This window comes from Pogoniulus pusillus, chromosome 1 (assembly GCF_015220805.1).
Source record: "Pogoniulus pusillus isolate bPogPus1 chromosome 1, bPogPus1.pri, whole genome shotgun sequence".
Lineage (NCBI taxonomy): Eukaryota > Metazoa > Chordata > Aves > Piciformes > Lybiidae > Pogoniulus > Pogoniulus pusillus.
The window spans coordinates 40,009,002-40,020,696 of NC_087264.1; the positions used below are offsets into that span (position 1 = coordinate 40,009,002).

The following is an 11,695-nucleotide window of genomic DNA, read 5'->3' on the forward strand; positions in this document are numbered from 1 at the left end:
TTGCAGCGTGGGAGTTCTTCGAGGACTTACGTGTACATTCCGTACCCTAGTAACTCTCTGTGCACTATTTTGGTGTGTTTTTCGCCTGGTCATTGTGGGTTGTGCATATTTCCATTTGTCTCCCCTGGAAACAAATACACACTAATTACATATATGTTAATATATACATTATATGCATCTATACGCTTCGCGAGATAACTTTCTTTCCCATGTTTGTATGAGGTTTGTTTGCTCCTTCACGAGTTTAAATGATCACGAAAATGCGCACTGAAAGTATGCATTTACTGAGTCGTTGGGTTTTAAATATTTTTTCCACAGTGATTTTATATATATATATTTATATGTATGTGCCTAAATCCCGTTTTATCATGGCAGAAAAGAAATAATACAGGGTACGTTGTTATTTCAATGAAGCGCTTTACCTACAATACCGCTGTAAGATGAAAACTGTCAATTGCTCCTTTAAAGGCTTGTTGACGTTACAGCAAGAGAATTCATTTATTTCGGGTTTGTGTTCACGGAGCAGTAACCATTCGAGTATTCAATATCTACTCAACATTTCAAAGCATTTTTAAAAGATATGCCAACAGCACAAGTGTTTTCTCGCTCCGTTGTTTTGCGATTCACTTATATTTCATTGACATGACTATGTTTCGGGGGGGGGGGGGGGGGAACTGACCGGGAATTACTTTTGCTCCTCTTTCAGTCTCAAATAATTTAAAATAATTCCTTTCTATAAATGTTCACCCTGCCACTGTTTGCCGATGTGGAAGTCAGTGTTGTCCCTTCGCACCCAGAAAACAACCCGGGAGGTACTCGTGATTTCATTTCTAGTCCTTGATTTGGGCGGCTGAAGATTTTCTTATTCCGTCCACTCTTCCCTTCTCCGGAAGGAAAGTGCTGTTCGCAGGTGCTCCGAGAAGATGGCACAGGTGCGGTCCTCATCCTGCTCCCCACTGCCGGGAGCCGCAAAGGTGCCAGACCCCGCGTCAGAGAAGAGCCTGCTGTGCCAGGGCAGGACCCACTGAGGCTCCGGTATCCCGGCCCGGGGGCTGCCCCTGCCCAGGCCCCCACCGCCTCGACGGCCCCTTTCCCCACAGACCCGCCCTGCAAACGCGCCCAACATCCCCATCCCGCCCCCGGCCGAGGACCTCCTCACCGCCCTAACTCTGCATAAAGTTTTACAGAGATCCCCTACCGCCCTGAATTACTGCCCGTTTGTATTTAACGACGTTAAATGAGCCGTTTTCACTCGCTCGCACGTGGCCGGTAGAAGATAATCGCCGCGCAGGAAAACGCAAAGTTCTCCAATAAACTGCGGCAGTGACCGGAGCCTGCAGTCTGGCGGGGGCTCACTTTGCCTCCGACATAAGCAAAACCCTCACATCCGCCAGCTCCTTCCCTCTTGGCGATGGGCTATCGGTCGTGATGGAAGGAGATGCTCATAAACCCTCCTCTACCTATTGTGGGATGTGAGATGCACCCTCTTCCTTTGGAGCCTACTTCCAGTTTATTTTTTTGCACTGTGGCTGGGGGCTTCTTGAGCACAGGATTAAAGCCGCAGCAGAGCAGCTTGGAGAGGGAAAGAAAACAGGGGACTCCTCTCCACTCTGGTGACTTCCAAGGCTTACGCTGATCACAGAAGGTTATGCTCTCTGCGTCGGGGACCCTCATTTTTAACACGAACTGCATGTCTGTTATGTCAGTGGATCATTGACCACCCTAGCCACCCTTGCCTACGAGAAGAAAGGGAAGGAGTATAATCTTGATGCAGAATGTATCTGTGACAGGCTCCGCTCCTTATCTATAAGAGGTTGAGAGTCGCGTCGGTCCGTTTAAATCCTTTTATTACCCACGCCCCGAATATTTCCATTACACACAGTCTGTGCTCCTCAGCTGATATGTGAAACCTGCTGCCTTATCGCTGTCGGTCGATTGATATTTTCTGTGTACAAGCCCAAGGCATTAAATCAATGTTTCCACTCTGCAATGGCATATTGTCTATAGACTAGGCTGTGGAGACAAGTGAAGTCCTGCTGTCCAGGCTTCATCCTGTCTCGATTCTCACTGAGCTAATTTTGGCAGAAGAAGCAGGACTTTAATAGGACCCACCTGCCCGGACCTGGTGCCGAGCAGCCCCGGGCTGCGGGGGATCAGTCGGTATTTTCCGTCCAGGAGATCAGAGAGCGAAGGGGCCGCAAAGACTTGGGGTCATGGGGTACCTGGACAAAGCCGGCACCCCGGGCACAAACCCTCGCTCCCTTCCGCTAGAAGACTCGCACGCCGAGCGCAGTCGCACAGCTCCACGCCACAGCCGGCTCTGCCTGGCCGGGAACGCCGTATCCACATCGCGGCCCCATACCGCTGGGCTGCAGGGGCCGAGCCGGACACACCTGCAAAGGCCACGGCACAGGGGCTCGCCAGTACCTTTTCTCTCCGCCCCCTCCCCCCCCCCCTTTTTTTTTTCTTCCGCAGGATAACACTACTGGATTAATTTGGTGATATTTCTGGGGCGCTGGCTTGCCGTTTCTTTTCTAAATCGACTCTTACACTTACTTTGCCGTCGCTGTCACTAAACCATGGGGGGCAATTATGTGATAATTATGAGAATTACATAGTTATTTTATCTGGCGGCCGTGCACGAAAGGGGCTAAGCACAGTGAAATCTCTTCGCGTTTAGCACACATATGCAACTCCTCCACCTCTTACTATGCCGCTTGCTGGGGACCAGCGCTCGCCAGCGCGTCTGCTCTTTATCACTGGGGTCGATCAGAGCCAAGGCTAAAAAGTGGGAGTTGGGCTGGGAGCTGGGCCGGGAGCTGGGCCCAGCGCTAGAGACTTCCCTCCTTCTCTTACAGTACTTTGGCACCGCGAGTTATAAGAATAAAAGGCACCCTCACATCCACATCTGCAAAACGCCAGTGGCATCGGAGCACCCGACAAACACCCTTCCTTCACGCCGCATAAGTCTGGCCGCACAAATCCTTCGTCTTCACTTCCACGCTTTATCCCTACATTTGCTTTTCTGGTACCTGGCTCCAAGGTCTGTAGTCGGCCTCAGAAATTTTGAAAGAAATTAACAGAAATATTCCATTGTTAACGTTTGATTTATTTAAAGTCCTTAACTGCAAATGATCAAAAACATACTTCACGCATTAAAATTTCAGTTATCGTTTTAAATCAAAATATTTTTCAATTACAATCACATTTATAAAATTAACAAAATTTCTTAAATTCACGTGTAATTATTTTTTTTAACTGTCATTTAAAGCAATTTCCAGCTGTAAAGAAAGAAAAAAAAAATATAAACCATGCAATAAATTAAGAACATTGAGACAGCGAACAGGAATAATAATAAAACCCGTCTGGCTATGCTAACACCGTGTAAAACTGTGGAAAGTGCATTAACACTGGATGAAACAAGCTATCGATGGCAATAATTAAACGGCCACGGAAAAAAATGGAGGTGGAATTTATTAAACAAGTTGGAAAGGGGGAGAAGAGACAGACATCTCTTCCTTTCCTTGGGTAGGTGTAATAGTCAATGTTTCCTGGCGGAAGGGGAAAATAACCTTGTTATAGATACACAGTTCTAGCTGGTACACAATGAAGACACTTAAATTAAATAAGCATGTCATCCACATGTTTGACGAGAGTTCCTGATGAACGAGAATCTTCAGTAACAGATGGGAAGGAAAAAAAAATCCAACTGGCTGTGACCTCTTGTAACTTTATATTACATCCCAAGACAGGTAACACTTGGAAAAAAAAATAAGGGTCGCATCTTGCACTCCAAAGCTCTAGCTGGTCCCCTCGGGAGTGCAGGATCCGTCCCGCAGCATTTGGGTGTATGCGGGTTGTACTAGCCGAAGGTTTATTTTGCAAGTATCAAAAGGATGATCTGAGAAAGTAAATAGTCCTCTTGTTGCTTAGAGATTCTCTTAGTGTTTTGCTACTTCACAGCAGTATTGTCCTTCAAAGCCTTTTTAATTAAAAAAAAAAAAAAAAGTCTTAAATGTCTACTCGCTTCTTCATCTCCGTATTGTTAAAGTATTGCCACATACCTGTAAACTTACATGAGATTATAGAGCACAGAAGGCGGGGAGACGAAAGGGCGGAAAGCACAAACAAGTAGTTTACAAGCTCAACATTTTTTTTCTTCTGTTTAGTAACACCCTGCGGAGGCTAAGAGGGATCTCTGGGGCGAGGGGCTGGGCAGCAGGGCTGGGAGGAAATATGTACAAGCGGGACGCAGCCGGCTTTGCAGGAGGTTGTGTTGGATCATAACAACACACAACGCTTTGCGAGACAAATGAAAAGTAACAGTCCTTTCCACGTAGCCTGCGGTTTGTCGCAGGAAAAGGGGAGAGGGAAACCAGGAAATAGGAGTCGGGGGTAGAGGGGAAAAGGATTTGCCCCCTACGGAGGGGGTTGCAGAGCTAGGAGGTGTTTAGCACGGGTCTGGAATACACACCTTGGTAGTAGGAGGGCTCTAGGGCTGAGGGCTCGATGCTGCTCCGGCCTGCCATAGAGGTGCTGCCCAAGGGCAGCCCGCCGGGTATGCTGGCCCCGTAGGAGGAATATTGCAGCGCCTGCTCATAGGCTTTGAAGTCCAGCTTGTGCTGTTGCTCCGAGGAGGACATGAGGTTGTTGATGGAAAAAGGGTGGTTGAAGGAGTAGTGGGGATCGCCCTTGAGGTGAAGCTGGGGTTCGTGGGCTAAGGAGTGAGGGGGGTGCGGGACAGAGGCCAAGGTGGGGACGGAGGTGATGGTGGAGGAAGGGGCCGAGGCCGAGGTCTTTAGCTCGGTGCTCGATCCGTTGTGGTCCATAGACTGAGGGCTGGTGGATGGGTTGGAGCTGGAGAGGGATGTGGCTGTGTCCAGCTGAGAGGGTTTATTGTGGCCTCTGTGCAGGGGAGAGTTGGAGCTGGAACTGGAGGCCCCGGCCTGATCTTTCCTACCCTCCTGAGGGGCTTTGCTGTTTGCCGGCTTCTCGCATTTGAAACGCTTTTGCCGACGGAGGTAGCAGCCGTTTTCGAACATGTTGCCGGAGTCGGGATGCAGGGTCCAGTAGGAGCCCTTACCGGGCTTGTCGGGGGACCGGGCCACTTTGACGAAGCAGTCGTTGAAGGAGAGTGAATGGCGAATGCTGTTTTGCCAGCGTTGCTGGTTCTGTCGGTAGTAGGGGAAAAGATCCATGATCCACTGGTAGATCTCGCTCAGCGTCAGCATCTTGCTGGGTGCCTGCTGGATGGCCATGGTGATGAGGGAGATGTAGGAGTAAGGCGGCTTGGCATGGGGATAGCTCCGTTTGAACGTCTTGGCGTCCCGCGTCCTACCGAGGTTGGACTGGGTGTAGGCCATGGGGCTCATGCAGGGGTTCATGCCGCCATAGGGGCTCAGTCCGTTCATTGGAGCCGGCTGGGCAGACATGGCGTTGATGCCGCCGGGGCTCAGCGCCGTGCCCATGGCGGCCACGCCGGCAGGCATTCCGTTCACTGGCCCCGCCGAGCCCGCCGGCATGCCGGCCACGGCTCCAGGGCTCAGCCCGGCTCCCAGCCCCGTGTTGGCGTAGGACATGTTGAAGGAGTTGGAGGTCATGTTGCCGCTCGTCGTCATGGTGTTCATGGTCATGTAGGTGTTCATGGTGTTCATGGAGCCCAGCCCCGAGTTCATGTTGCTCACGGGCACCGAGGAATAGGCCTAGGGCAGCGAGACGAAGAGAGGTTAGTGGGTAGAGAGGGGTGGGCAGGACTCCATCGAGCCCGGATTCTACTGTCCTGCCCGCCCTGCCCAGCCAGCCGTGCAAGCGTCCTGCTGCCCCAGCACAGGGAAGAGCTCTTTCCAAAAGCCGCACGGAAAGGCCGCTGAAGGTCTAATTAATATATGTACCTGTTAATAAACGGACACAGAGTGTGGGGGGTGTGCGGTCCTGATGCGCTGCCGTTTTACCGGCGTGCCGCGGCTCTTGCGAGTTGCAGCAAGATCGCCGGGGCGCACGGACCGACGGCCTTCCCGGAGCAGCGCCGCACCCCCGCACAGCCGAGCTGTTGGCTTTATCTGCCCCGGAAGGAAGCTTTCTTCCTGAGTATTCCCAGAGTTTTGATGATTCTGTGTCCTGTCTCGCTAGATAAGTACTTAAACTCACGAGGTTACTGCACTTTGTTGGTGTATAGTCTGTGCCAAGGAGAAACTTGACTACCTGCACCTTCTTACAATAATCTCATGCGTGTCTCCCACTCTACACGGATTTAAATTTATATTCTTGAGCGAGTTTGGAGGACATATGTATTTTATCTTTTGAAAGCTTCGCCCTTTTGGCTGTATTTTCTATTGAGTCACTCTTCAAAGTTAAAAAAACAACCAAACCAAAAAAAGAAACAAAAAAATCAAACCAAACAAAAAAACAAACCCCAAACCAAAACCAAACCCACAACCCAAAGCAACTTTTCCAAAATACAAAAATCCTGTACTTGCCCTGCCTGACGTGCAAAAAATGTAGCATCCTACCACGTAACAACTCTTAAAAAAGACAGAAGCAGAGAGTCAGAAAATGAGCTTTCCAGTACCACATCTGATTTAATAGCACGGAGAAAAATGTTCCCAGTTCACCTCGAAAAAAAAAAAAAAAAAGCAATAATGCCAGGAAAAGAAGATTTAGCAGACGATTAAATGTATACAATTCATTACTGTTCACTACGAATGCCACGAATTTATAATGTGCTTTTAATTTAGAATATCGTAATAATTGAGATAAATGGCAGAACGCGGATGGATTTTCCACCTTGCATCCATGCAATGATTCAAATTAAATATGAGGAGAAAATACTGAGATTTAAAAATAGCAAAAGCGAAGGTAGCTTAACTTTATGTTTGTGGATAATGACCACGACGAAGATAAATAAGTTTGGAAACGGCACATAATTGGGATGACCCTTATTTGCCCTTTGCCGAGTTTCCTCTGATAAATAAGATGCCAGCAGGGTGACACGTATCTGCCAGTGCGCGCGTGGCCCTATGGGTGCTATGTGCCAGCTCCAGGGTGCACGAACGAGGCGTGGGGACTGTGGAGCCGTGTGTCCGGGTGTGCTGATGCAATGCCCGGGTGCGCACACCTAGATGCCTGCCTTGCTGCCACACTTCCTTAAAACGGCTCCTTCCAGGGCGGCAATCCGAGGGGCTGCTGGCGGGGCTGCCAGGCGTCAGCTTCTCCCAGGGACTCCGCAGAGCCGCAGCAGCACGGTGCGAAGCTCAGACCCTCGCAGGGCCGACCAGCACCGCGAGGAGGGATCCGGCAGCTTCCGTGGCCCACTCCTCTGCCGTAGTTGCTGGTGCTTGGGCAGGCTCCCCCCCATTCTTTGCCACTGTGTTGCCAAACAGTCGTGAGGAGCGGAAGCGCCTCCCGAGGTGCCGCGGGCCAGGCCGGAATGCGAGTCTGGGGCGGCGGGGCTGGATGGTGGGGCTAGGGCCGGGGCGGCGGGACCGGGCCCCTCTCCGTGGTAGGCTCCCAAGGCGGCTCTCGGCAGCGCCGCCCGCCGGCCCGAGGCAGCGCCGCACGCTGCCGGTGGCCCCTCTTGCAAAGTACGAACAAATGACCGTTCCCCCCCCGCTTCTTTCATTTCTCCTGGCTTTAACAGGTGAGGTCTCCGGCGGCAGAGAGGCTGGAGGCTCCGCCAAGCCCGAAGCAGGCTCTACCCATGCCCCGGGATACGCTTGCGGCCGGCTGAGTGTGTCCCTGCCATCTGTTGGGAAAGAGCCGGGGGCCCACAGCGCGGCGAATCTTCTGCCCCAAGCCAGGAGTTTACGGAGCGCTTTTGTGCGCGCCGCAAGCGGAGATTACACCTTCTAGATGAGATCAAGGGTTCCCCCCGGGCCCCCAAGTGGGCCCACAGCCGCCCCAGACACCTCCTGGGGCCCTCGGAAGCCGTGTTTTCCTCGGGAAAGCCTGGCCAGCTTCAGCGCCAGTGGGAGGGGGGAGGCACATTTGCACTTCCAGGATCAGGAGCGCAAACCGATTCCTCCGATTGCTGTCCCCTTCCAGACCCCCAGCCCTCCCCTCGGCCCCCCTCCCCCCTTCTCTTTGCAGAGGGGCAGCAGCGGAGCCAGACCCTGGGATTTACTCACCTCCTGAGCGTCAGCGTAGTAGCTGTTCCAGTCGCTGGTTTCATGCCCTTCCATTTTCACAGTCCCTAACATTATGGAGCTAACCTGCCCGGTGTAACCATCCAGCCCTCCTGCAAGCGAGCGACGGGCAGCAGGAAAAGAGTCCGAAAGCCCGACCTAGCAGGAAGCCAGCTTTCGGGAGGGGCGGGGGGTACTGAATTCTCCTCTATAACCAGCCAAAACCGAGGCAGGGCGCGGTGTGGGGCGAGACAGTTGAGAAAGTGAGGAAGTGCCGGCTGGGATGTGAGTGGAGTTGAGCTGATGTGGATCTTACGTCGCAGAAGTACCCACCTCCTCCTCCTCCTCTCCCCATTTGTCCGTCGCACAAAGGCGTTAGCACCTACAAAGCCGGAGATGCACCTGCAAACAAGGCAGTTCCCCTCGCCTGTAACTCCCCCCGGGGCGGCACTTTATTTGCAAAGCGGCGTAATTGGTTTAAGCTTGTGGGGAAAGGAGAGACAGAGGTAGAAGAGGGGGAGAGAGTAGGAAAAAAGTGGGGGGGAAAGACACCCACCATTTCAGATGGACAAATACTATGTGGGATCGGTGAAAATTAAATGAGGTAGATACAGGCAGGGCAGACCCCTCCCCCTCCTTGAAGAGAATGCAAAAGGCCATCTAGCCTTAAACCCCTGAGATTAGAGGCAATATTTACTAAAGTCTACTAGATGCTACTTTAACTTGATGGCCGAGACGTGCCTCAAAGTCTCAAGTCCACAGGCTCCCCCTCTTCTCCCGCCCCTCTATTCAAGGCTGGTTATGGCACTGGTACCTCCGCGGTGCCCCCTACTTCCAGCGCCCTCGGGGTGCTGGATTAGGGCTCGGCTCCGCGCTCCCCAAAGCCCCCCCAAAAGGGGCTGCCGTCCTATGTAGATGGTGATGATGATACTTCTTTTCTGGTGCCTTATGCTGAGACCATGTGAGTCACCACGCTGAGACATAACACTACAGGCACCCAATAAATGCGGACAGAGCTTGAATGCGGATCCACCGATATTTACCTCCACTTGGCAAACATCAGGTGAGTCACTGGAACCAATTTATATCTTTACCGAGGAAAGCCTCCAGCCCAGAAGGCTCCTTTGGAAGCTTTCTCTCGTGTCAGGCAGTCAAGAGCAGCAACTGTAAGTAGCGGGTATCTCATTGCCAACTTCTTGTTATCCTGATTTCTCGCAAAGAACAGGGGAGGAGGAATCTACACAGGCTGGTAAAAGGTAACAACGGACAACGACGATGAAACAAATTGACGTTTGACGTTTTTTATTATTGTGAGGGGAATCTCTCCTCTTTCGCAGAGGGATCGAACATTTTCTGTTTCTGCTGCTACTCTGTCTGGCTCTTCGAGCTTACATTAAGACCATAGATTATCCTGCCCCATCTTTATAAGTTAGCTCCTATCTAGTCACTACAACTATTATCACCTCATAATAAAACTCAGACAAAATAAATCCCCCACCATCTACCTACCGATTAAAGCAACCCCCAAACCAAAACAAATTTCCGGGCCATGGGAATTTGAAGGAGAAATAAAGTTTCTTGGGAATTTGGAAGAAAACTTGCATATCGTACTGTACAAAAGGAAACACGCATCTGGGTCTGAGTGTCTGCCTGGCATTTTTACCATCCAGCAGGATCAAAACTGCTTTCACGCTGATTTGTTCTCGAGTGATCTGCGAAAACGTCCCCCTCACAAATACGATTTTAAAGTTTCTTGTATAGCGACTCAGGATTCAAATGACGGGATACAGTGTATCTCCGCCTTGACAAATATGTTTTAACTTGCCCTCTAAATGCGTTTTCTGTTATTCCTTTCTTTGTTCTTTCCCTCCTCATCCTTCTTTCTTTAAATCTGGCAACAGAATTAAGTCAAATCCTCGAAACAAACAAAACTCTGGAATCAGCAGATGAGAACAAGGGATGAAAATGTGTCTTGAAGAAAATAAAATAGATAAAAGCACTGGATTAAAACCTACTTTCTCAAATGGTCAAACTACATCCATGGAAACTGAAACAAAATCCAGTGGAAAATCTAAGATACATTAAAATAGCCATGTTTATGTACGCACCTCCCCCTTTCACTAGTGGGAATGATCTGTAAGGATGAAAATAGAGACCTTTCTGTGATGGCTTGTTCATTTCAGTACCTGAGGTCTGTGAGGCTTCCCCCCGCCCCCAGCTTCCCCACCCCCTCGTCAAAGTACAGCTGCGGCGAGGCTAGGAGGGGTGCAGTGGCCTCAGCGACCCCGCTGGTTGCACCTCCCTCGACCTCTGGGCGGTGCTTCTCCTCTTGCCAGAGTCCAGCACTGCTGGAGTAATACCCTCCGGGTCGCCGGGCATCCCACCACAGGGCTCAGTTCTTACGTGGATTAAAGAGCAGGCACGAAGCCGGTCACGCTCCTCAAAGGCTGCTGCAAACCGCGGAGGCGTTCCGCCGAGAGGAGCGGACATGGTACTCGTCGAAACGGCTCTCTGAGCCGACTGGCCCCTCGGGACGCCCCCGCAGGGATGCCTGCCGGCCGCGCCGGGCCGGGATTTGTGCAAAGTCGCAGCGCCTCCTGTTGTCCGGCTGAGGCTCGGGCTCAGCTTTCTCTAAAGTTTCTCCCAAAGGTGAGATCACAGACGGGCTCCTGTCAGTAATCTGGGAGCGCCTTTCGTCTTGGTGCACAAATCAGGAAGCCCGCGGCAGAGTCAGCTGCCGCTGGAAATTCCCCTTGGGTCAGGTTGCTGTGTTGGAGAGAAACCTTTCTTGAGTGTTTTCGGTAGTTGACCTTGCCCTGTACTTGAGACTCTACGAAACTCTTTGTGGGATGCTCTGAAAGGCCCGCTCAGTTTGTCCGTACCCTTTGCAGCAGGTTCAGTGGGAAGGTTTCTCCAAAGATGGAAGACAGATGATAGCAGCCAGGAGTTCTTCAGATGTGCTGAGCTGCTTATGAGTTTTTTAGGCTTCAGGACAGTAGCCTTGACCTGGTTTCTATAGAGCTTACACTTGGGGTGTTGGATTTATTTTATTTTATTTTTTAAATTTGTCTGTCTGGTTTGATTTTCCCCAAGGGGAGTTGTTTGTGCAGGCTGGAGAAAAGTGCAGCCTGAGGCCAGCTGTATTTCCCCCTTTTAAATGGTAGCAGGGTCTCCGCTCCCATCTCCATCAGTGTGCGCTTCCAAGAAGGCAAATATAACTGAGCTGAAAGAGGAAAGTGTGTGTGGGAGGTTTGTGTGTGTGGAGAGAGAGGACGACGTGCGTGGGAGCCCGTATTACCAGCGAGGGCACCGAGGGCTAAGCCCCAGAAAGACCATTGTGAAAGCGGCTGCTTTTTGGGAAGCGTATCGCTTTGGGGGCCCTGCTGCCAGGCCTGGCCAAAGGGTCTCTCCCATGGAAAAGGTCCTCTCACCGTACGGCAGGCACTGGCGGGGCGCTGCCCAGGCGAGAGCCGCCGCATCCCGGGATCCCGCCTGCACACCTTGCTCAGCACCGCTCGGGAGCGCCGCCCGCAGGTACTGTTCCACGCGTAGGGCGGACGGTCGTGGGAGTCAAT

The 11,695-nt window shown here is 51.5% G+C and overlaps 1 protein-coding gene across 3 annotated transcripts; it reads right to left on the reverse strand.

Annotated features, from left to right (window-relative positions):
- Nucleotides 1-2,813: 2,813 nt before the first annotated feature.
- On the reverse strand, nt 2,814-8,566 carry FOXA1 (forkhead box A1). Of its 3 annotated transcripts, none has more exons than XM_064149114.1 (2): nt 8,124-8,566; nt 2,814-5,702 (listed from the first exon to the last, which is right to left on the reverse strand). In XM_064149114.1, exons 1-2 carry the CDS (start codon nt 8,193-8,195, stop codon nt 4,440-4,442), a joined length of 1,335 nt encoding a protein of 444 aa, XP_064005184.1. In that variant the 5' UTR covers nt 8,196-8,566; the 3' UTR covers nt 2,814-4,439. The 3 variants fall into 3 exon arrangements, with proteins under 3 accessions (XP_064005184.1, XP_064005192.1, XP_064005202.1); XM_064149122.1 differs by having other exon boundaries at nt 8,454-8,565; XM_064149132.1 differs by lacking the exon at nt 8,124-8,566 and adding an exon at nt 5,892-5,966.
- Between the last annotated feature and the right edge of the window lie 3,129 nt (nt 8,567-11,695).